We start from the raw sequence: 24,545 nt of genomic DNA, 5'->3' as shown, positions 1-24,545 counted from the left end.
AATCCAGACATTACATATCGGCCATGCCTTCAAACACAAACCGGGAGGAAAGACTGCAGAGCTGATCCGTGGTCTACTCGCTTGTCAGCCTTCTGTCCTCAGATGATGTGCTGGACAGGTGAAAAAGCTAAATTGGTCGTCCTGTGTCCCTCTGGCTCTGACCATGTGAGCCGTGGCTTCCCTTAGGGCTAATTCTGAGGGGCCCAGAGTCAGGCATCTAACTCCTAAGAAGTTAAGGCGTGAGCATATCACCCCATGTGGTTTGTGGGCTGAAGGTCAAAACCCAAAACTCATCTTCGTGGTCCGTGTTGAGATGGCGTTTCCAGGGGGCTCAGATTTACAGACCTAGTTTGTGAGCCGAGGATGTTGGCAAAACGTCGTACGTGAATGCCTTAGCTTGAGACATCACAGCTGTGCAAACAGCTCCTCCATCGAGCCATCGGAGTTGAGATGTGGGCCCCAGGCGTATGGAGATGACAAATTGGATGGCACTTTAAAATGTATGTAAATAACCTACCCAAAAATAACCTCGGGAAAATCAAAGCCAGGGTGTGATTACACGCAGTAATTGGTTTGGGAATCATACCAGCGATGCCAATCTGCGACTTGTGTTTGTCCTTCTCTGCAGGACTGGAAGAGAGCTCTGAGGCCAGCAGTAGCCTGCGGACCAGCTCCGTGAACGGCGTGTCCCCTCACTGCGTTCCGGACGCCGCCGTGCCCGAGTGCGACGCCGACACAATCCCGGTCACCTTCATTGGGGAGGTTTTAGATGACCCTGTGGATTCGGGGTTGTTTTCCAATAGGAACAACAATGCTGGTTCTTTTGACCTGGGGGGCATGGCGGGCAAGGGAGCGCCCCCACCCCCTCATCAGGAGGAGCACAGCCAGCAGCACGGAAGGAGGGCAGACGTGGCCGGCTCGCCCGCTCCTCCCCACGACGTTGGGAAAGAAAGCAAACCCACCCCGTCCAACCCCTGTGAGGCTGTGAACCTGAGTAAGGTGGAGCCCAAGGTGACCGCCACTGCCTCGTTTCACACGCGCAGCCCGGAGGCAAAGCGGAGCGGCGAGGCGCCTGGCTCTGCTCTCGGTGGGAAGACGCAGGCCAGCAGGATGGCGAGTTCACAGCCAGTGAACGACAAGGAAGGCCAGGGTAAGAATAGCGGCTCAGCACCACCGTTGTGGTATCAACGGGGCCAGAACCCAGGGGGAAGTTACGGACTTAAATACGGCCTCACGACGTACAAAATTGTCCCTCCGAAATCAGAGATGCGGTGTTATGACAGAGGCGTCTCGCTCTCCACAGGTGCCATTAAGATCGACGAGCTGGGGAATCTGGTGAGTCCCCACGCGAGCGGGGGCAGGACCATAGCCCTGTCACCGTCCACCCTTGACTTGGAAACCCAACCCATTGGAAAAGTCAAAGAATTCTGGAGGTCCAACTCTCTAGAGAAACACTCTGGCCAGCCCACAGAGGGCTCTGCCAAGAGGACCCTCACTCCTGCCATGCCAGCAAAGCCACAGCCTCAAGAAGGCAGACTCAGAGCAGAGCCCACCTTCCCAGACCCCAAAGTGACATCACCCACACAGCAGTCTGCCCACCGAGAAGAGGGGAGACATCTGCAGGAGGACAGAAGCCAGCCACCCACGGCAGCCCCTTGTCCCATGAAAGTGCCAGCTGCGAACGCCATAGAAGTCCCATTTCTCAAGCCTCAGAGAAGAACATCCAGTCAGTACGTGGCCTCTGCCATTGCCAAGCGGATAGGGCCCCAGAAAGCCCGCACCAACGTGGTGAGGCAGCATGGTCGTGCCGAGGAGCCCCGGGAAGGCAGAGCGCCAGAGCTGGTGGGACAACCTCCCACTAGGAGAGATGGCACAGCCCGCAGCCCATACTCAGACGGGGAAGCCTCAGCAGTAGGAGCCCAGCCCAGAGCGCAGGTCAGCAGCCCTTCTGGAAAGCTGTCTGCTCAAGACTCTCCTGCTGGCGTCCACAGAAGTCCCCATGTCCCACCCGTCACAGCTTCCCAGAGGGATCACGTTTCTGTGACACTTAGAAGCCTCAGTGAAAAGCAAAGCACCAGTAACTCCAGGGCCAGCTCAGCCTCTGCCCCCAAACGCATGCTGGACAATACACATCCCCCGCCTGCCCGCTCAGGAGACGATCAGACCCCTGGCAGGACCCAGGTGAATGGCTCCAGGTGGGTCCCCATCCATGCTGAGCCTCCTCACTCTCTGAGAGGGTCTGGCACGAATAAGCACGCTGGACAGGAGCCCCTAGAACAGGAGGAAAAGCCCAGTTTGTTGTGCGCAGATGGACCTGAGACCGAGGGTACGCTGCCTCCCAGCATCTTTGGGCCAAAGAAGAAATTCCGACCCGTGGTCCAGAGGCCCGCCCCGAAAGACACATCGCTGCACAGTGCTCTCATGGAAGCCATCCACTCAGCGGGAGGGAAGGACAAGCTTCGCAAGGTGAGCGGCCAGGCACCCACCTTTAGGGCATAGGCACGCCTTCCACACCTGTCAGCGCTTAGGGGCTCCCCATGCAGATCCTCAGGGGGCATTGGGAGGGGGCAAGTGAAATAATGAGCTGGATGCTCTGGTTTAATTTCCACCAGGAGTTTCATATCCCTGACTTACAGTATTTAGAACCACAAACGAGATTAAAAAAAAAAAAAACACCAAAAAAATCTAATGTCTTTGGGGCTCTGCCCACTGCCTTTAAGCCCCTGGCTCTCCTGGGGAACAATATCGACAATAAAGTGTCCACATCTGGGCCCACGGGAGCTGAGAGGTGGGTGGATCTTCCCTAACTGGTCCTCGAACAATGGAGTGAGTCAGTAAAGAGTCACGTCTGGCAGCTCATCCTGTTGTCTTTCAGGAACAATTGGGACAGTTCAGGACAGTCCTCCCTGGCCAGGCTTTCAGCACCAACACTCCACATTAGGAGCCATTTGCTCCATTTTACAGATAAGGAACTGAGGCAGTGCAGTCAGGGGAGCTGGCCTGAGGCCACACAGCCAGCTCCAGGGGCTCAGGAATCCCATTCAGGTCTGCAAGACTTAAAGCACATATGGGCTACGGAAAGCCAGCAGTAGTACCAGGAGCCCTCACTCACACCGTTTGCTTGTTAGATGCTCTAAGGTCAATATGCAGTCTTAACTCGCTACCGTTCCCTGGAAGAACCTTCTTCGTTGGAACACGGGGCTGTATAACCCACCCTAGAGCCCTCACCTTATAGGTAGTGCTTCTCCTCTGGGGCTGCCCTACTTAGCATTTCTCCTTCTGGCTGACATGTGTCGACACTCTGAATGCTCTAGATTGCGGAACACCCGTCCGAGGGAGGGCCCAGGAAGCCCTGCTACACGGAGACAGCAGGCGAGCGCTCCGCCCTGCTGGCAGCCATCCAAGGGCACAGCGGTGCCTGCAGCCTGCGGAAGGTAAGAGAAGGGCCTTCTGTGGGGGGAGGGCTTCGCACACCAGAACCCGCAGCACCCCACGCAGGGGCCCCAAAAGCCGGGGAGCCCTCCCGTGTCCTAAGAGTCTGTGAAGCCACCCTCTCAGTAGTTCCCCAGGACCACTGAGGCTGGCACAGAGAGGCAGCCCCTGCATGGGAGGGGCCAGGCACCAGGGAGCTGTCCGCCTCTCTTCCTACCTGCCCACCTGGTACGGAGCGTTTCCCGAGTTCTCAGGCACCCCGTGCGGCTGCAGGGCTGTCCCTCCTCAGGGGCACAGTTGCTGGTCCTCTGGTGCTGACCAGGCACAGCCTCGGGAGCCCAGGTGGGCTTGAGCTTAGGGGCAGGATGGCGTCCTCCAGCTTCCAGTCCCAGAATCTGAGGAACAGCGTGATGGGTGTTTTACTCCCCAAGTCCTGGTCAGAGTGGCATGGGCGGCCTCCGGGTCTGTCCCCACTGGCCAAGGCAAGGCAGGAGGTCAAGGGAGCTCTCAGGAAGGCATGGCTGCCCCCCGCACCCCACCATCAGTTGCCGGCTGGGGAACTCAGGCAGCAAGCTCGCACACCTCCCGGGCTCGCTGCGGGCTGCGTGAGGCTGTGGGCACAGGGCCCATCCAGAAGACCCTCTGGGACACTGTCATTGAACCGTGTCATCTCCAGGTGTCGTCCTTCGCCTCTGAGGAGCTGCGGACCTTCCGGGAAGCGGAGCAGTCCTCAGAACCACCAGGACTGCGTGACCTTGGCCTTCAGCCCCCGCCTGCCCTGCCGCCCCCGCCCCCGCCCCCTCCGGCCACCCAGGCTCCCTCCACATCCAGGACGGCGGCCAGGTCCAGCTCAGGCAACCCCGCTGAAGCCAGGCAGGCCCTGATGGACGCCATCCGCTCCGGCACAGGGGCTGCAAGATTGAGAAAGGTGACAGGGAGTGACCACGTGAGCGTTCCTGCGGGGCCAGGGGGAGGTCAGCAAGGAGCCCCACAACAGTGAGACAGCAGCGGGGAGGGGTGGCTGACAGCCCATGTCCCTTACCCCAGACACCAAAGGAAGACAGCCCTCACCAGGCGGGGGGGTCGGCCCACAGACTAGCTCCTGGGGACTCAGGGGAGTCCGCACCACACGGGTAACCCACACGCACTCTGTGGCCCGGCAGGCATCTGTGGGGTGTCCCGCAGCGAGCACATGTGGCCCTTGTGGCCCTCAGCGTGGATTGAGGCGCTCAGCATAATTGCTATGTTTCTTTTTTGGCTAGCATTATGTCTGAAATGATTGAGCTTGCAGCCGCTTGGGCAGGGCGCTTGCTTTCTGGTTGTGCAGTTCCTACCCGGTGTGGTCTTATGCTGGTCCACATGTCTGTCACCCTGTGGGCTGTGTGGGCAGTGGGCTGTGTGCCCCACGGTGGGGTTCCCAGACTCAGGGACTCTAGGGCCCCGGGGCTTCTGGGATCTGTTTCTCTGTCCATGGACTGATTCTCTGTCCCTGCCCATTTCTGGTGGGTTTGGGGAGTTCTGCTTGTGACAGGGAGGCAGGTGACAGGTATTTTTTCCTGAGAGACGATCTCTGGGTTCTCAGCTCCTGTTCTCACACAGTCCTCAAGGGCTCAGTACTGTGTGTACGTGGAAAGTGAATGAGGCTCAGAAAACCTGGCTGGCGTGGCCTTGGTCCCAGAGGACCGGACACAGACGGGGCTCAGTTAGAACACAGAAAGCACTCGGGAGCAGTATCTGCTGCGGGGAGCAGGTGTCCTCGAGACAGGGCAGAGCCCCTGGCACCACCGGGAAGGCTGATCACTCTCCTGCAGTCCCCACCCCAGGAGCCTGTGGCAGCAGAGGAGGGGAGAAGACCCCTCCCTGCAGGCAGCAAGCCCACGACATGACAGGCAGTCCTCACTCAAGCCCAGAGATGTTCTGTGGTGTCACCCAGTGCACGTGTGGCCTGACCCCCGACCACCTGGCAGCTCCCCGAGGGGCCACTGTCCCTGCTCACGGGCCACTCCCAGGGCTCACGCCTGTGTGACAGTGAGGCATTCCTGGCTGTGTGTGTGTGGCCCTCAGGAGGGACCCCAGATGTCAGCTGGCAGGCCTGATGGCCCAGCTGATCCGGCACCATTCTGAGGTTCTCAGAGTGAAATCCAACTGACATCTCTGTCCTGATTCAGATTTGGGGGCGGGGTGGGAGGTGAGCCGCAGAGCTGCAATTTTCGAGTGTTTGCCAAACGACTTCACATTCAAATCGGAACTAATTAGCTGTGTCAGCTGCACCCGTACTGTATTTCAGGTAATGCTGAACCACAGGCCGTACCTGTTGCTTACATATGCCAGCTCGTGGACTGATTTCTGGGTCTTTCCAGAATAGCTGTTACCTTGTCCAAGGGTCCTGGGCCCAGAGAGGTGAAAAGCTTGCCGAGGTTGCACAGCTAGAAGGTGGCAGACCATAGCAAGTCTAACCCTCAGTCTCATACCTTTCAGAAAGAAAGGGAAAAAAGCAAGTTTGAGAATTGTGTGAAGGAGCAGGAAGTTGTTCGTGCTGTGAGAAAGGAGGTGGGGAGAGATGCTGGGGACAGTGGGGAGGGGGGTCTGGGACCAGATGGGGCAGGCCAGCGTTGGGGTGGTACAGCTGGGGCCATGTGCATCTGGACGGGCGCTCGGGAGCAGGGCTGCTGCAGGGGCAGTCCCAGGCCACCAGGTTCTAGCCTGGGCCGAGGCCAGGCTGTTCTCTCTCACGATCTCTGCTTTCTTTCGGCTGCTTCAAATGGCATTCAAAGGCCTTCATGTCGATTGTTTCTCGGATGAGTAGAAGTGTTGTGACGTGCCTTATCCATCCTGGGAAGGTCTATGCAGTGCATGTTTATATGGCCCAGCCGAGGTTCTGATGGCCTGTACAGTTTACAAGATGCCCTTGGGCAAAAGTGACCAGGAGGAGTGTGACACAGGGGACCATGTCCCCCTGCTCTCTGTCACCACTCTAGCCAACTGTGCTGCCGTGTGCGTGGATGACCTCAGCGCTGAACGTGTAGGACTGGGTCACTGCTCCACCCCCTTGCACTCTGCATCGCAGAATCACGTAAGACCCGCTGATGGAGGTGGGGCCTTGGAGGGCAGGCACTGGAAGGTCCGTGCCCACCTAGGTATTTTCCCCAAAGCCTGGTTAGATGGCTCTTCTCTGCGCGGTGTGGACCATGAGGATCTCTGTGGACTTTGCCACAAATGTGCTCTGGGGTATATGTTTCGGCAGGTAAATCTCAAATCATTTGCTCTTTTCTTCTTATTTCTTCTGCTTCCTTTTATCTTTTGAGCTGTTAGAGTCGTAGAACCTTGAGGAAAATGTGATAAATGCAGGACTCCGGGGTCCACATAGGGTGGGCCCAGCTCTCTGTGGGAACTCAGTGTATGCAGTTCTCCTTCACCAGCTCCTGGGTGTTCAGTGAGGGCTCCAGGTCGGGTGTGGCCAGGAGGACTTCATGGACCCAAGGGATGGTGCTGGCCCTCCCAGGACTGGCATGAGGGGCCCCCATGCATCAGTCTACTGGCTCCCCTCCTCCAGTTGTCAGTCCAACCTCGTCATCCTAACTGGGGTGCCCAGGCATTCTGGAAGGACTCGCAGGAAGGCAGGATGGTCAGGGCTAAAACTCCGAGGATGGACAATTGCCCGCCCCCCAGCCTGTAACATACAAGGTTTGCATTGTTAGGGATTCTACTTACAGTAAAAGACAAAAGGGTCGGTTTGACACATAAGGAATAATTACCTTAAAAATGACTGGCACTGGCACGTGTACCTGGCTCAGTCAGTTAAGCGTCTGACTCTTGATCTCCACTCGGGTCTTGATCACAGGATTGTGAGTTCAAGCCCCATGTTGGTCTCCATGCTGGGCGTGGAGCCTATTTTTTTTTAAAAATGGCATTTTTCAAAGCAATTAAAGGTACATTTGCCTTCACAGTGTGAACGAGATAATGTCTCTGCCTCTGTATTTGTGGCGATCAAAGAAATTTCCAGCCCCAGGTCAGAGCACTTGCAGTCCCACTCTGTCTGCCGGTCCTTCTTCAGTGGCACCCTAGCTCTGCTTGAGTGCAGGGCTCAGATGGACAGCCCAGCACCCACTTCCTTCCCCAACTCCATCCCACACTCACAGTAACAGGGAGCGTGTCTCTGTCTGACAGCCTTCAGTGGTCTGTCTTAAATGCGTTCCTTCAGGAGCCTGGAATGAACTCCAAGCACCCTATGCATCTGTGTTTATATTTAAAACATTCACACGTCCAGCCATCCACTCTGCAAGCATTTCCTGAGAAACCCCCAGGGTCCAGAGCCTGTGGTCCTGCTCACGACAGAAGAGTGAACGAGGCAGGGTCTGCGCCCTCGTGGGCTCTTACCAGAAAGAGAGGGTGTGGAGTCGGTTGTTGACCGTGGGGCCTTCTCACCAAGTTAGGGACATGATGAACGCCCTTGTATGTCCTGGCTCTCCTCCAGGCCCACGCTCTGTCACCTTCCTGGGCATGGAGGCTGTGGTGTCCATCCCACAGACAGGCAAGCAGGGCACAGATGTCGGACTTACCCCCGGCCTGAACTGGGTGGGCGCCGCTGCTGAGCCCGACGCCACATGGGTGCATTCTCCCAGAGCAGGAATGGACTGATACCGACCACGCACACATCATGACACTTGGCCTTGACTGTAGACCCCATGAGACATGATCAGACAGGTGACGCTGTCACCATAAATGTCCAGGAGGCCCCCACGCCAGGACAGAAACCAACAATACCAGCAGACCTCTTTCCTCCAAGCCAAAAGGTGTCGTCCCTGAAGGGTCAGAGAAGCCACGTTCCTGTTGCTGGGAGCTGTGACTTGTGTCAGAACAGGAGACCCAACCTGAGCCAGAATTCCATCACACGCCAAGTTTGGGCTGCTCGTCTGTGACCCTGGAGAAGGTTTGGGTTAAAGTGGACAGGCTCCGAGGTACAGACGGGTCAGCTCCACTGTGCTGCCCCTTGGCGTGTGATCCTTCTACGCTGTTCGGATCTACCAGGTGACCTGTTCTTTCTGTAGGGGGCACATGGGGAAGCCTGTACTGAGAAGCCACCGATGCAGTGACCCCTGGGGGCCCTCACAAATGCTGCCCCCTGCTCCTGGCACACTGTGCCCCATGTTTTACCAGCTACCCCCACTCATCCCACATGTGCGTGCGTTAAATACTAGCCCTCAGAAAATCCCCCTCAGTTCCTGGGTGGTCAGGACAGCTCCCTTGGTATCAAACCACAGCTCTAATTTCTGGAATCATCAGTGCCATGTGCTTGGTGCTTGCCCCTCCTACCAGACTATACAGCACCGCACACTGTTCCTGGCACACAGTGGGCACTCAGTACCAGTTACATGGACAAGGGACAGAGAGAACAAACTCACCCATGTTTGCCAGCTCCCACCTAGGAAACCAGCCCATCCCGCATCCGTGCGCCCATCACTTGGCTACTCCATCATCACTATAACATCTCGCCAAGAATCCACTTCAAGCTGGAAAAAGACATCATCTTTTCCTTTGGAAAATTAGAGGAGTTCTGTGATTCTGTGCATCCCATGTCTTCCCTCACAGGTCCCATTTCCAGTCCGCAAAGTGGGCCAACAGCTCATCAGCGCCCTGGAGCTCATCTGTCCCCTCTGGGAGCCGGGAGCTTACTAGCAAGTCCTGCCACTCTGACGATTCCTTTCCTCTCCCTGGACACCATTTCCCTGTCACCACTGTCCCTTTCACCTCTTTCCATAGAAACGTCATTCTCCTTGGCAGGCAAGGAAACAAAATGAAACTTGGATATTTTTACAGCTTTCCGGGTTGGCCTCAGACTCTAAGCTTTGTCCCTTCACTGATTTTCTTCTTGTTCAACCAAAACAAAAGAGGATCTTTCAGGAAGCAAAGCTATCCCTTGCTTCAGCCCAGATGGCATTCACTTACTGATGTGGCTTAAATTTGGGTCGACACTAGTGGCCGTCAGTATGGTTTATGATACATTTGTGGTTAACTGAACCACCAAGCTCCCTGTTGTTGAATTGTTGTCTGAGCCAAATCATTTTAATGCTGTCCTTGTGCAATTTCCATTTTTATATATTACTAAGGAGTTTTCCTTTCCCCTTGTAAATACTGTCTTAATTTTCTGAGAACTTTTCAAATCTGGATTCAACCATTATATTGATATTGGCGGTGGTGAGCATGCCTTCCAGGTCTCCAACCCAGCCATCAATTCAAATATTCACCAGTCCAGGACTCTGGCTCTCTGACACTCAGATTTCGGGGCCCACCAGAAGCAGGCTTGCTGCCAGGAGAGCAGGCGAAGGCCGGCCCCTCCCGGCTTTACTGTCCTGCCCTTGAACTGCCCCAGCAGCCCACGCCCCCATGTACCCTTTGCACCCTGAGAGATTGACCTTAGCAGCAGGGAACTGCTCTCCAAAGGCGGCTTCTCCCAATGTGCCTGGCTTTAGGTGACAGAGGCATGCTGAGCCATCTCCTGCCCCACCCCCAAACCTTCATTTGGTTGTCACCCCAACTCGTCCACTGGAAACCCCTATGGAAGGAAAGGTGGTGAGGGGTGGTGGTGGTGAGTGAGGCATGTGGCAGACCCCACTGTCTGTTCGCTTTGCTGCAGAGATGGCTCTGACACCCCCAGCCCCTGTACAAGGAGGGGCTGGCAAGCGAGGTGCTCCCTGAGACTTGCCCAGACTGCATGCAGAATCAGACTCCAAAATGTGCACTCTCAACTCTGCACATGTGCTTAGTGTGTTTTTTAAAAGTTTTGGTAAATGATATCTTTGTTAAGGGTCATTCTTCTTTCCATTTTTTTTTTTTAGAGAGAGAGGGCAATTGCTTGTGAGCAGGGGGGAGGGGCAGAGGAAAGGGAGAGAGAATCTCAAGCAGACTCCCCACTGGTCATGGAGCCCAACACGGGGCTCAATCTCACAACCTCGAGATCATAATCTGAGCCAAAACCAAGAGTCAGACACTTAACTGACCGAGCCACCTAGACATCTCTATTTTTTCCACTTTTACTGAGATATAATTTGTAAGAGCACTGTATAAGTTTGGGACATACAGCAGAATGACTTGACATACATATATTATAAAACAATCACTGCCGTAAGTTAACATTCATCATCTCATGTAGATACAAGAAGAAAAAGGTATTTCCCTTTGTAATGAGAACTTTTAGGATTTACTCTCTAAACAGCTTTCCTCCATGAGTTACAGCGGTGTAAGCTGTAGGCATGTCACTGTGCATTACATCCCTGGTATTTCTGTATCTTATAACTGGAAGTTTGTACCGTTTGACCACCTTCATCCAGTTTCCCTTCCCTCCACCCCCTGCTTCTCATATTTGATTTTTTGAAGATTACACATATAAGTGAGATCATACAGTATTTGTCTTTCCCTCTCTGACTGACTTCACTTAGCATATCTATCCACCCATCTACCGCCTACCCACCCACACAAAATTCTATTTCTTATGGATTTTCAAAGTGAACTACGAACACCAGTACACCTCGCTCCTAAATAATTTAGTGTGCATGTTATTCGAGGCTCATACTTTTTATGATTGCTTTTGAGATAAAATGTTTGTACAGTGAAATGCACACACCTTAAGGGCAGTATCTGATGAGTTCAAAACCCATTTGTACAGTCCTCACCCCCATTAAGTTTGAGTTTGGTTTTGGATGAGTATTGGGGGAGAATAAAACTGAAATAGTTACTTAAAATTCCCTGTTCTTGGGATTTGTGTGTTTATATACACACATATATGTACACATTTATGCACATATTTTGGGGTGATTTGTGGCTGCTTTCATTATCTGGCTCAAAGGAGAAGTATCACTGGCATGGCTGCATGTGGGCTGGTTAGAGAAGGGAGAGCCTGGGACAAGCCTGGAGAGAGGACAAAATAGAAGACATGGGGCTAGCCCAGTGCAGGGGACATGGACAAGTCTATGCCTCTGGCAGAGTAATAGGGAAGGGAGTAAAACAAAGCTTTTCAAATATGTTCAACTCTCACCTGTTTGAATCCTTGGGAATGTATGCTTATGGCCAAGATGAAGTTTCAGAGACTGGAATTACCATCCCACCTGAGATAACCAAAAATTCAGATAAAATGTAAGAACCAACGGTTTTTGAAGTCACTGGACAGCAGGCAACAAGGAACAGGATCCCTGAGAGACAGGCAGCTTCCCAGCCATTGTGCAAGCAGTGAAAATCAGCACTGGCCAGCAGACTTCCTGATTTGGGGAGCAGAGCTGAGAGTCTGGGGTCACCAAGGCAGCTAAGGTGTGCAGCACAGAGCCCTGAGCAGCAGGTTGCAGTGTGGAGAGAGAATTCCAGAGGCCTGCAGAGGGTGCCCTGGAATAGTGCAGTGCTGATGGGCACATGCACGTGAGGCCGGGACAGCGCCACATGGTAGGGTAAGAAGCAGCAGCACCTGGAGCTCACACAGCCAGACTGGAAGACTCTGTCTGGTTCTCACGCTCCACAGCACATCTTCACAGCAACACCCAAAACCATCAAACTGTTTCCACATAATTGCATCCCAGAATAAAGCTCAAGAATGTTTGTAGGAATGCAAAAATATCCAGCACCCAACAAGGTAAAACTGACAGTGTCCAGCATCCAATCAAAGGTGACCATTGTTGCAAAGACACAGGAGGAGATGAAACACTGTATGCTGAAAACAAATCAATGAAAACCTCCCTGAAACAGACACAGATGTTAAAACTGGCAGATGAGGATATGGAGACAGTTAATACAATTATAGTTAAAGAATCCAAATATTACCATGTATGTTCTGTGACCACACAGGATTAAATTAGAAATCAATAACAAAATCATCTCTGGAAAATCCCAAATATTTGAAAACTAAATAACATGACTCTTAATCACTCATGGGTCAAAGAAAAAACTCAAAAGGGGAATCGCAAAGTATTTTGAACCAAATGTAAGTTTAAACACAATATAAAGTGTGCTTGCTACTACAAAATCAGTGCTTGGGGGAGAATCCTATAGCACCACATTGCCATATTAGAAAAGAAGAAAGACCACAGATGAATGATGTCACTTCCACCTTAAGAAACTAGAAAAAGAAGCGTAAAAATTAAATCTAGAGTGAGCAGAAGAAAATAAATCATTAAGGTCAGAGCAGAAATCAATGAAATAAAAAAAGAAAAAATAATAAAGCAAAATCAATTAAACCAACAGCTTACTCTTTCACAAGACCAATAAAGGTGCTCAACCTCTAGCCAGGTTCATCAGGGAAAATAAAGAAGACAATTTGTCAAGATCAGGAAGGAGGGACGTAACATCACTACAGATTCTACAGATAATAAAAGGATAACAAGGTAACATTATGAACAGCTTTATGCAATAGACGAAGTCTTTGAAAGGCACAATCAAAGCTCACTTAAAAGGAAATAGATAACCCGAGTAGCCCTATGTCTATTGAAGTGTGATTACAAGTCAGAAACCTTCCCCCACCCATACACACACACACAAAATCAAAGCACTGCCACCAAGCCCAGATGACTTCACTGGTGAGTTCTATCAAACATAGAACATTCACCAAGCAGCACATCCAAATTTTCTATAAATTTTGTTCAGAATTTCCTGAGGAGGAGAGATGATTCCCCAGCTCATTCTACAAAGACAATATTACCTTAATACCAAAACCAGACAAAGATATCACAAGGAAAGAAAACTATAGAGCAATAGTCCTCATGAACGTAGATGAATAAAAAGCTAAATTGAAATTTAGCAAATCAAATTCAACTATATGTAACAAGAATTACATCATGTTCAAGTGGGGTTTAGCTCAACAATGCAAGGTTGGGTTGATATTTGAGAAAAAATTCTTCATATTAACAAACTAAACAAGAAAAAACCCTGATAATCTCAATAGACACATTAAAAGAATTTGGCAATTCAACATCCATTTCTAATAAAAACTTCTGTAAAGTAGGTAAAGAAAAAGCTGATAAAAGGCATCAATGGAAAACCCACAGCCAACATCATAGATAATGATGGAAGAGATAATACTTTTCCCTACAATCAGAAACAAAGCAAGAATGTCTGCATTCTATTCAGCATTGTATTGGAGGTGCTAACCATTGTAAGCCAGGGGAGGTACAGAAGGAAGGAAGGGAGGGAGGGAGGGAGGAAGGAAGGAAGGAAGGAAGGAAGACATCCCTATTGCAAAGAAAAAAAATAAAGCTCTTTTTACAAACCATATGATAGTCTATGTTAGAAAACACAGTGGGATCTAGAGATAGATTCTAAGTTTACAAGTAAGTCTGACAATGTCATAGGATACAGCAACATTACAAATACAGCTGTATTATTAAGTATTAGCAGTGAACAGATATTAGATTTTTTTAAATAATAATTGTCAAGAACATCAAAAATATTAATACTTAGGGATGAATTTCACCAAAGATGTACATAACCACAAAGCATTGTTGAGAGAATTTCAAGAAGACCTAAATAAATAGGTGGATAGCTCCTGTTTTGAAAACTCAATATGGCTATGCTCCCCAAATTGAATTGTAAATTCAATGTAACCCCAGTCAATATCCCAGTAGACTTTTTGTAGAAATTGACAGGCTTTTCTAAAATTGAGATAGAAATGCGAAGACCTAGAATCATCAAAACTAAGTTGAAAAAGATTCAAGTCAGTGGACTATCACTTCTTCATTTCAATACTTAGAATAATGCTGAAGTAATTAAGACAGTCTGGTAACTGATAATCAAATAGGTCAGTGGAAGAGACTAGAGAGCCCACAAATAGACCCATTTATTTAGACAACTGATTTTTTACAAAGGTATAGAGGCAATTCAGGAGAAAGGACAGTTGTTGTTGTTGTTGTTTTTTTAATGGCATTGCAACCATTGGATATTCCTATGCATGATAATTAACTTTGATCCATACCTCACACCATTAATATATCTAAATCTGAAACTGAAAACTATAAAATTTCTAGAAGAAAACATAGAAAATCTTTGTGGCCTTGGCTTAGTCTTGGATTTGAAAGCAAAAGTGCAATCCATAAAAGGGCAAATTGGTAAATTGGATTTCATAAAAATTAAAACCTTCTGCCCTTCAAAAGAATATACAATTAAGAGTGACAATAGAGGCCTCATATGACAACTACATATTGGCAAAGCATTTATTTGATAAAGGACCTATATTTAGAATTAATAAAGAAACTGTAAGAAAGCAAACAAATCAATAAATGGGCAAGATATTTGAATAAACACTTAAAGAAGATATACAGATGCAAATAAGCATGTGAAAAGATCCTCCACATCTTGATCGTTATTTAAATGCGAGTGAAAACCATAAGATTCCAGCTACTTACCAAAATGGCTACAATTTTAGTAGAAAGTGACAGTACAGAATGCTGTCAAGATGTGGAACAACTGGGACCCTCAAGGCCCGTTAGTGGGAAGGTAAAACGCTGCAACTACTTTGCAGTCTAATTTGGCACTTTCTTCGAGAGTTACACCTGCAAGCTACCATGTGGCCCAGCCATCCTGCTCCTCGGTATTTACCCAAGAGAATCGAAACCTGTGTAAATACAAAGACTTGTATTCACATGCAATATACAAAGCAGTTTTATTTGTAATTTCCTCAAACTGGAAACTGTTTAACCTAAGCCTTTATTTTTTTTAAAGATTTATTTATTTGAGAGAGAGAGTGTGTGTGCTCAAGTGCAGGGAGGGGTAGAGGGAGAGAGAATCTTGAGCAAACTCTGTGCTGAGCACAGAACCTGATTCAGGGCTCGATCTCACAACCCTGAGATCATAACCTGAGCCGAGATCAAGAGTCAGATGCTTAACTGACTGAGCTACCAGGGTGCCCCTAACCTTAGCCTTTAAAGCCATTGAAATACCTCCTTTGAAATTCTACAACTCAGATTTTCTGCAGTTGGACAGGAGGGCGCAGGGCGAAGCTAAGAGTGGAACTTTGAGCTTGAACATCCAGTGGAATAGAGTCATGCCTGTGCATTCAGTCATTCATGCCACAAACACTGAGCTCTCAGTAGGTTCTGTGCCCAGAGGAGGGAATGAAAGTCCCACGGTTCCTCCTCAAGGAGCCACTCTGCAGCAGTGAGGGACCAGGGAGTCTGGAACACGGTAGCAGACTGGGGTAGCTGACAGAGTAGGGGTGACTGCATTGGCCCTGATAAGGACTGGGGTCAGGAGAGCCTCTCCCTGGAGATAGTATGAACACCTATTCCCAAAGGACTCAGAGCTTTCCAGCTAGAAAGGTGCATCCCCAATAGAGAAACCCCACATGCAAAGCCTGTCTCGAGGAGGGAAAGACCCCAGCAGATCCCAGAAGCCAGGAGGGGTTCAGGAAGGGCGGGGGCCTGGGGGCAGCTGACGGCTATGGCAGAATGGTGGGGACCTGTAGATGTACTATCTACAGCGGGTTCGTACTTTCTTTCCTGAAAAAGAACTGGCAAGAGCAAGTCACTGGAAGTGTTTAAGCATATTTGTGTTCCAGAAATGTTCCCCTTGGGGCGCGTGAGTAGAATGCGTATTGATGCAGGAACTCCTGCTAGAAGAGTAATGGCAAGGATGTTCTTGCACTTAGCTCCTCAGCACCCGATCTGTGTGCCCTGGGCCAAACCCATTGGCTCATCCAGGTCCCCTGAGTAACTGTGGCTCTCTGTCCACTACAGGTGCCCTTGCTCGTGTAAATCGAGAAGATCAGATCATGGCAGAAGCCCACCTGTGAGCCGTCCACAGTCACCGCTTGAGGATGCCACGTGGCAGGGGGCATCAAGATTTGGTGAACTTTTTGTCTATAGGCCAAATTCACACAATTGATTTTCAGTCTTGCGAAATGGATCCAAGGGAGGGTGAGATGCTGCTCAGCTGTGCGGCTTGTGTGCCAAGGAAACGTGCTTGCCTCTGAATATTTAAAGTTGCCAATAAACTATTCTTGTTGGCAGGTTAATGGGGTTATATGCTGAAGCCCAGCACTACACTTAATGATGGTGACCTTAGACTGATTCTAAACCTTTGAGATTTTACCACATAGAGATGGTTAAGACCATTTAGCTGTTTGAAATCTTTTGTATTGTAAGGAAATATGTATAAGCCAATTGAAACAATCTGAATGTAATACACTCTGTGATGCTTTGGTAGCGAGAAAGGAGTGAAAGAAGACTTTGTTGAGTATTGAAACCATTGGATTTTTATCCCTCAAAAATGTGGGGTTACAACCTCATGGAGGGTCGCAGACCATGATCTGACCAACTAAGCTTTTAAAAAATCAACGGTTATCACCCAGAATAAAATCACACTTGATGTCTGGACAGGCGTTTCTGATTCTCTGAGGGTGACAGTGACAGAGATCAGAAAGGCATTGGTGTGGACAGTCAGCGCCCCACATCGCTGGTGTCCCCAGCGGGCTGGGAAGTAGAATGAGCCCCACCATCCCCAGGAGGGCTGTGTACGGAGCCCGGTGACTTCCTGAGAACCTTCCGAAATCCTGCACAGGGCCTAGAGTGGGGACATTGGGTGTCTGCGTGTCGCCACGATTGGATCAAAACTGTGCGGATACTTCACAGTTTCAGTTCAGTCTGGGCGCATTTGCCCAGTGCATCAGTGGCACCCCTGTATCACACGGAAGGCCGTTCTTAGCACCTGGTATTCTGCCCCGGTATTTATAAAGTTTAGACACAGCGCTAGTTTTTCACTTCTCTCTCTAAAGCCTTTTGTTACGTTGAAAAGAGCTCCTTAAGAGATGAATAGAAATCAAGAGGCGTTCATGAACTAAAATCTCTCTCTTAATGGAACAACAAATGTAGTGAGATCATTTTAACATTTCACAGCTGTTTCAGATCAAGGCGTACGTAGAATGGAAACTTCGCTCTGCATTGTCTGATGAGAGTCGCTCACCTTCCTGGTGCAGCAAGAGTGTCAGCCTGTCTTTCTTAAACCACACTGTCTCTATGTGTCTTTTAGTGCCACAAATTAAAAAAAAATGAAATTGTAACCATTGTGTGAATTTCATGACTTTATGCCTTTATCCCAGAGTAGAAAGGAGAGATTCAGTCATTCGATGAATAAATATTCATGACTGCCTGCTATACTCCTCTGGGCAGCAGAAAGCAAAACAAACAAAAATCCCTGTCCTCATGGAGTTACTTTACAGGGGAGGAGACAGATCATAAGCAACATAGGTAAGCAAAATATTGAATATATTTACAAGCCAATAGCGCATAAGAGAAAACCAGGAAAAGGGATGTAGAGTGAAATAGGGTAATGAAGAGAGTCCTCAGTGATACAGTGATGTTTGAATAAAACCCTGAAGGAAATGAGAGAGCAGACCATGGGTGGAGGTGTAACTGGCTAGGGAAAGAGCAAGAGCAAATGCCCTGTGGCAGGATTTGCCCAGTGCGTTGGAGGAACCAGGAGGCCAGTGTGAAGCATGGGTGGTCATGCAAAAATATGGAGTTTCCCAGCTTCTGACCCTGTAGTCTTTGCACATAACACAGTGCCACATTTCCCAGAGCCACCTCGCTCCTCAGCCAGAGCAAGAGAGGAGAAGATGCAGTGGGCCCAGAAGTGAGCCTCAAGGATGAGAAAGGTTGTCCGGTTGATGGCACCCCATCCCTGGTTCCTTTTTCTCCTGAGGGAAGGGATCAAATTTATACTAAATTTACTCTTTGTTGAAATTGTGTTCTATCCTGCATTTCCAGATGCGCTCAAGCCTTGGGTTTTGAGCTGTGGAACGGGGACCGATACAGCCTCCTGGGCTGTGCTATGATATTTCCACAATGTTTTCACAACTGTTCTTGGTTGTTCTCACTAAATCTGAGTGGTGGCGAGATGCCATTTTCCAGATGAGGAACAACTCAATCACATGCTTCTCATTCCAGGCTCCCCTCTTCCTCCAGCACTAAATCAAAACTCCTCAGCCTAGAAGGCTCCCTGTGGCCTACGTCCCCTCCCTCCACCTGTTTCCCACATCAGTATGCAACCAGCACCAGGTTGTAGGATGAGAACATGCGGCAATTGTTCATTCCTCCTGCGACCCCCCCCCGCAAGAAATGCACCCACCACCAACCACCCGTCAGCGGGTACCACAACCCTGCCCTCAAGACCCTGCTCCTGACATGTGTCTGCTATGCTCAAGCCCTCCTCCCTGCTCCCCTGCAAGCTCTTCTTCCTGTTAGCTCTGCCCTTCCCACACAGTGCTCCTCACCTCTGCCTCACCCCTACCTTTGTGACCACAGCAAGGAGAGCAGACCGCAGGCCTAAAAAGGCTTCTTGGGTCCAGAGCACTTTGCCTGTATGCCCTGGGAGAACACCTGATTTATAGCTGTTAGCCCAGCATCAATACAGATAGCATCCCCCTTGTCCCCTAATGTCCCCATTTAGATGATAGATTCCATGGTCTCCTGTTGTCCAGTCTAGACACGGTGTTAAGTAGATGCTCAATGACAGAACGAGTGTCACCAGAAGCTGGATTGGAGCCCCAACTTTGCTCTGTTCCATCAGGGTTTTTCACCTTTCCTGTTTCTGTATCACACACTCTACCCCAAAGTGAGCCCATATAGATCCTTCTGGACCTCCCACAGGTGGGTGTCTGTCCACCCACATCCTCCAGTGTGGCTCTCCTTGGACCTCCAGCCACATGCACACATCAGAGCTGCCCCACCTCCAGATTCGGTGTTTCCCCACTTCCTGCAGCCATCAAGTATGTAAGCCTGTGACACCTACCTCATGGCATCTCTTACCAGCATTCAAGAATTCCAGTTTCTTAAAAGTTTAGCTTCTCAGGGGACCTGGGTGGCTCAGTTGTTGGAACATCTGACTCTTGATTTTGGCTCCAGTCATGATCTCAGAGTTGTGAGATCAAGCCCCATGTTGGGCTCCACGCTGGGTATGGGTTTCTTACCTTTTGTCTTGGCTTGGGCTGCTGTAACAGAATGCCATAGACTGGGCATTAAACAACACTGACTTCTCACAGTTCTAGACGCTGGAAGGCCAAGATCAAGATGCTGCAAGCAGGGGCTACCTCCTGCCTCCTCTGACTCTCTTGCTCTGTAATTCTTCTCTCCCCCCTCATGCAAAGCAGAGCCACATCAGCAGCCAAGCTCAATAGGCCAAGGTGCCTGGGGCTTCCCAAAAGCTTGCAGGACGCCGTCAAGCAGGGTTCACAGACATCCCCAACTTCCTCCCCAGCACCAGACTGTCTCAAAAAGACTGCTTTCCACATTTGACAGCCAAGGGGCAGCCTCAGGGACATCCAGGAACTTGCCCAGACTCATGTGGCTAGTGTGGGCACAGCTGGGCTCACCCTCACTGTGGTGAATCCCCACATCTGGCCCTCTCCGCATCGTCCCCCAGCAGATGATACAGTCATGAAGGAAGTGTCCCTGGTTAAGGAGACTGAGGCATGGAGTGTGTTCTATGGTGTCATGGAGAGGAAGCGTCCATTCCTTCTCAATCCCTGGAGCTAATGCTGGCCCCACCTGTCTGTAGAAAGGCATCCCATGTGTGATCTTTACAGGTCCGAGGTCAGCCTGTGTGTCAAGGTGGGTCCAGGTCTGGGAAACAGGGGCTCTGCTACAATTCTAGAACCACGTCTCCTCAAGGACCAGGGCTGCTCCCCCCATCCTGTGATCTGGTGTCTCATCAGTGTGCACCGGACAGCTCAGACCTCTGGGTGACCTCATTGCTTCCACTTCTTTGGGCAGCCTTGTGAGCAGGGAAGGCCTCAGTGCTAAGCAATAGGACTTCGAGAACTGTAAAGAACATTGCAGTTCCCTGGTGAGCAATCGCACGACCTGATCGAGCATTCCCGAGCACCAGCAATCCCATGAGGGCTATCATGGAAAGCCTCATGGGCAGGCGGGCTGGGGACGCACTCAGGAAGGTGACCACCAGGGGCTCCAGGATGTGGGGCTTCCCACGTGGGGACTTTGGCCCTGCAGACCCTGCAGATGGGTCACCCTGCTCTGAGTCATCTGCCCCCAGAGATCTCTGACAGAAAAACTGTGGATAAAGAAGAGAGTGGGTGGGGAAGCAGGGGAGAAACCCACTGCCTCTGGCTTGCTCCGCAGAGAAATCCAGCTGTGAGACCTGTTCTGCAACTTTTATTATGCTCCTCTCACAGAGGAGGAAGGTGAAGCTTAGGAAAATGCGACTTTCTGAGATGACACAGCTGGCGAGGGCCATGGGAGGTCTGCTGCTATCAGGGTTCCCGGAGGCCAGCAGGCAGCAGGACCAGGTGCGGGGCCCCAAGGGGATGTGGCAGCGGGCTACCTCAGGTCCTGTGCCACACCCACCGCATTGGGAACATCTCCCCTGACTTAGTCTCCCTAGATCATGGGCTTTAAGAATGTGGGGCACATTCCTGAGCAGGGAGGATTTAGTTTTCTTCCCCATTTCTTCCAGGTTTCTCTACTGATTTGATCATTTAAAACATAGGCATGGACAGTCCCCATGTGTGACTCCAAGCCTGCCTGGAGAGGAACATGGCTCCATGGTTGAAAAGTGTCCAAGCGCTCTGGTTCCCCACGTCCCTGGCCCCCCTGCTCTCTTGTTCCCCACCTCTGGCTATGGATTTGAGCTTGGCTCCCAGAGACTTCCTGATGCCGGCTGCAGCTGTCTGCCCTTGGCCTGCCCTCCGTGGCGCCTGCCCTCCGTGGCCCCTGCCTGAAGACGGTGACCGTCCTGCTATGGTCTGTCCCATCAGAATAGCTGCTTCAAATTTGGGGAACCGCTGAATGGTGTGACCGGTGGGGACTGCCCACCCACCTGTGGATGCCCCCTTGCTGCCCTCCCAGAAGCTGTCTGGGTCGAACATCCAACAGGTGGCCTGGCCTCTTAGACACCACTAAGCTTCCAGATTTGGACCCACACAAATCCTGGCAAAGCGCACATCACAAGGTGATTTGAAGGGGACTGGAGTTGGAAAGACCCAGCTGTGAATCCTGACCATGGGACCTCCCCCAGACCCCCCCGAGCCACATGACAGGGATGGATGATTTAGCATTTGAGTTTTCTCACCTACAACATCGGCCACAGTGCAGTAAGGACATCATGAGGTGGTGAGAAGTAGAGACAACAAATGTGCACGCTTGGTACAGAGCCCGACACGAAGGAAGCCCTCAGTGAAGGTAGCAAACAGGGTAGTGATGGTGATCGCCATTAATAACGTGGCATGTGAAGAGATGAGAGCCGTGAGCTCCACAGCAGCCTTGCCATAGATGGCTGTGTGACAGGTCTCCCCTTTTTGATGAGACTCTGCCTTTTTATTGGTAAAGTGAAGCACGTGGAGCAAGAGATCTCTAGACACCAGCTGTTCTGTAATTGTGGCTTTCAGGCAGAAAGATCTGTGAGCCTTTTGTCAGCCAGGGTCCCAGGAGACAAAGGGCCCACTCGGATGGGTGATCTGAGGGTTCATGCAGGGCATGTTTGGGGCGGGTCTTTATCACTCCTCAGTCTGGAAGGGCAGGTGAAGAAGCAGTTACCACAAGCTGGTGAGGGTTCTCGATATGGCAGAGGCTGGGAGACAGGGCTTTGAAGAGAGACAGAGGCTACTGCAAAGCCATGGCCTGTTGGCAGAGACCCTAAATCCTCCAGACTGTTTCCTGTCCTCCTGCTTCCTCCGGTGATTTCCTTCATTCAAACCCAACCAGAACACAAAGGGCGAGGCGACTTGAAGCAATCTGTAATGGTCGGCCCCCCAGGGTACGGGCATGAATGGGGCTGTACCCTCCTTCTCCTTCAATTCAACAACCAGGGTGGGGAAAGATGGAAAGATGTTCTGGAGGAGTAAACGGAATATCTATCCCATTGCCTAATGAGGAAAAGGCAAAGAAAACAAAATGTCAATACATCCTCATAACAGGGGCGTTTCACGTGTGGAAGATGGCTATGGACTAACACCAGTGAATATCTGAATTCAGTTTGAATTGGCAATTCCTCCAGGTGAGACGGGGTTGAATCTTTATCTGTACCAATTGGAAGATTGCAGATTACTTTCTCCTCTTATGTTGTTATGACAGAGGACGCTACCTCTCTCGTTTACCCAAAGTTAGTCAGCCATTCATTTCCCTTCCTAAATAATGCATGTGGCCAAGAAGTCCAGAGCTGCTCGTAGTCAGCTTGCAATTAATAAGCTTGTCTAACTGTGGAGATAAAAAGGTAGAGTCTTATATTGTAATCATTATGTTTAAGCACGCTACTTTATTCCTGTCCCTTAAGGGCCTGAAATGATCCAACACCAAGGGGAAAAAAATGTTTAAGAAATTAGACATTATTGATGAATTACCGATTTCTACCAAAGGGTTATGATTCACTAGTAATGTGGAATTTCCAGGGGCCCAAACAGGACCAGCTGGGAGATGCCAGGAGTCTAAATTAGGCACTGACAATTTCAAATTAGTAATTGCATGGCCATGAGACAAATAACTCTGTTTTGGAACTCAAGGGATTTTGAGTCTTGAGCAAAATCAGACATGAATGGGCATGAATGGGGCTGTACTGTTCTTTCTCCTTAAATCCAGCACCCACTGAAGGCCATTATGTGCCAGGCACCGGGCTGCATGATAGAGAATCAAAATGTCAGAGCCCAGCTCCTCTTCACAAGGCACTCAGCTTTGCTGGGGAGGGGAAGATGCAAGTAAGAGTGTGCTATAGACGCAGAGAATGTAGGTCCCAAGCTCCATCTAGGGGTGCCAGAAAGGCTTCTGGAGAAGGTGACATCTGAGCTGATGACCAAAGAATGAGGAGTTAGCTAGTTGTTCGAGACAGAGCACACAGTAAAGCCTGAGCAAAACAGAGCAAGGGAGAAATTTCAGATCACGGGGCTTTACAGGAAGACACCTGAATGCCTTGGGGCTTCCTAAACCACGAGCATGGCCACATCCTGCAGAGTGTTTAAGGAGGCAGTGACATTAACTTACCTCTCTGGCTACGGAATGGGTGATGGATGGGAGAGGAGGAGGCACTGAGGAAGTCAAACCATCAGGAGGGGAGCACAGGTCAGCACACAGGGGAGGAGAGAGGCAGGAATCGGCAGTTTGACAGGAACATGGAGAAGGTTTCTGGGCTACCTGCAAAATTGAGCTCATACAGGTCCCAGAAAGTGTCAGAAGCTGAAAACAGGCAAAAGCTCATGAAGACAACCCACACATGACCAACAAAGGAATCAGGTGTTAGTAACCATAGACCCGGTGGATAAAATGTGTCAAACTGAGGACCCACAAAACTTCCCATCATTCGTATGAGATCGACACAAAGCAATTATAGGTTATGTTAAGTTTTCTGTTACTGCAGGGGGTTTTTTTGTATTGTAACAAAGATAAGGGAGTTTTTCCTGCATTCCCAGTATTCCAGAGATAACTAAGAATAGGCACTAGGTAGGGGCGCCTGGGTGGCACAGCGGTTAAGCATCTGCCTTCGGTTCAGGGCGTGATCCCGGCGTTATGGGTTCGAGCCCCACATCAGGCTCCTCTGCTATGAGCCTGCTTCTTCCTCTCCCACTCCCCCTTCTTGTGTTCCCCCTCTCGCTAGCTGTCTCTATCTCTGTCAAATAAATAAATAAAATCTTTAAAAAAAAAAAAAGAATAGGCACTAGGTAGGTCAACTATCCACATTACCTTCTGCCATGCCACCCATCACATGAGCCAGAAACCCAGAAGGAACTCTCTCCCTCATCCCCGTAGCCCATCCATGGTGAAAATGATCCATTCTGTTTCGTAAAAACCAAGAAAAACTTCATTCTGTCTATTTTTCTCCCCTCCACTGCCAACTCTCTAAATATCCATATGCAATTAGGTATATTTCCAGAGTTCCTCTTCTGTTTTACTATCTGTCTATCCGTGCACAACGACACATTGTTATAGCCACAGTCTTACTAATTAGTATTGTGTCTGAATGTATGCAAGGGCTATTCCTCCCTCCAAAATTGCTCATTTTCAGGATTTCCTAGAAAGTCTAGATCATTATTCTCCCAAATCAATTTTACTTCATTTTTAAAAAAAGATTTTATGTATTTATTTCAAAGAGAGAGAGAGAGAGTACGCTCATGACAAGTGGGAAGAGGGAGAAGCAGGTTCCCC

The 24,545-nt window shown here is 50.0% G+C and overlaps 1 protein-coding gene across 3 annotated transcripts in view; it reads left to right on the top strand.

Annotated features, from left to right (window-relative positions):
- Positions 1-10,280, top strand: part of COBL (cordon-bleu WH2 repeat protein) — a 164,655-nt gene extending 154,375 nt beyond the window's left edge. For all 3 annotated transcript variants that reach the window (XM_034665558.1, XM_034665555.1, XM_034665551.1), the window contains 3 exons: positions 629-2,466; positions 3,315-3,434; positions 4,109-10,280. In XM_034665558.1, coding sequence (XP_034521449.1) covers positions 629-2,466; positions 3,315-3,434; positions 4,109-4,432 — 2,282 coding nt within the window. In that variant the 3' untranslated portion in view covers positions 4,433-10,280. The remainder of the gene's footprint in view (positions 1-628; positions 2,467-3,314; positions 3,435-4,108) is intronic.
- Positions 10,281-24,545: the final 14,265 nt, after the last annotated feature.

The sequence above is a fragment of the Ailuropoda melanoleuca genome, chromosome 1 (genome assembly GCF_002007445.2).
Source record: "Ailuropoda melanoleuca isolate Jingjing chromosome 1, ASM200744v2, whole genome shotgun sequence".
NCBI classification, from domain to species: domain Eukaryota; kingdom Metazoa; phylum Chordata; class Mammalia; order Carnivora; family Ursidae; genus Ailuropoda; species Ailuropoda melanoleuca.
This window is presented reverse-complemented; position numbering and strand designations above follow the sequence as displayed.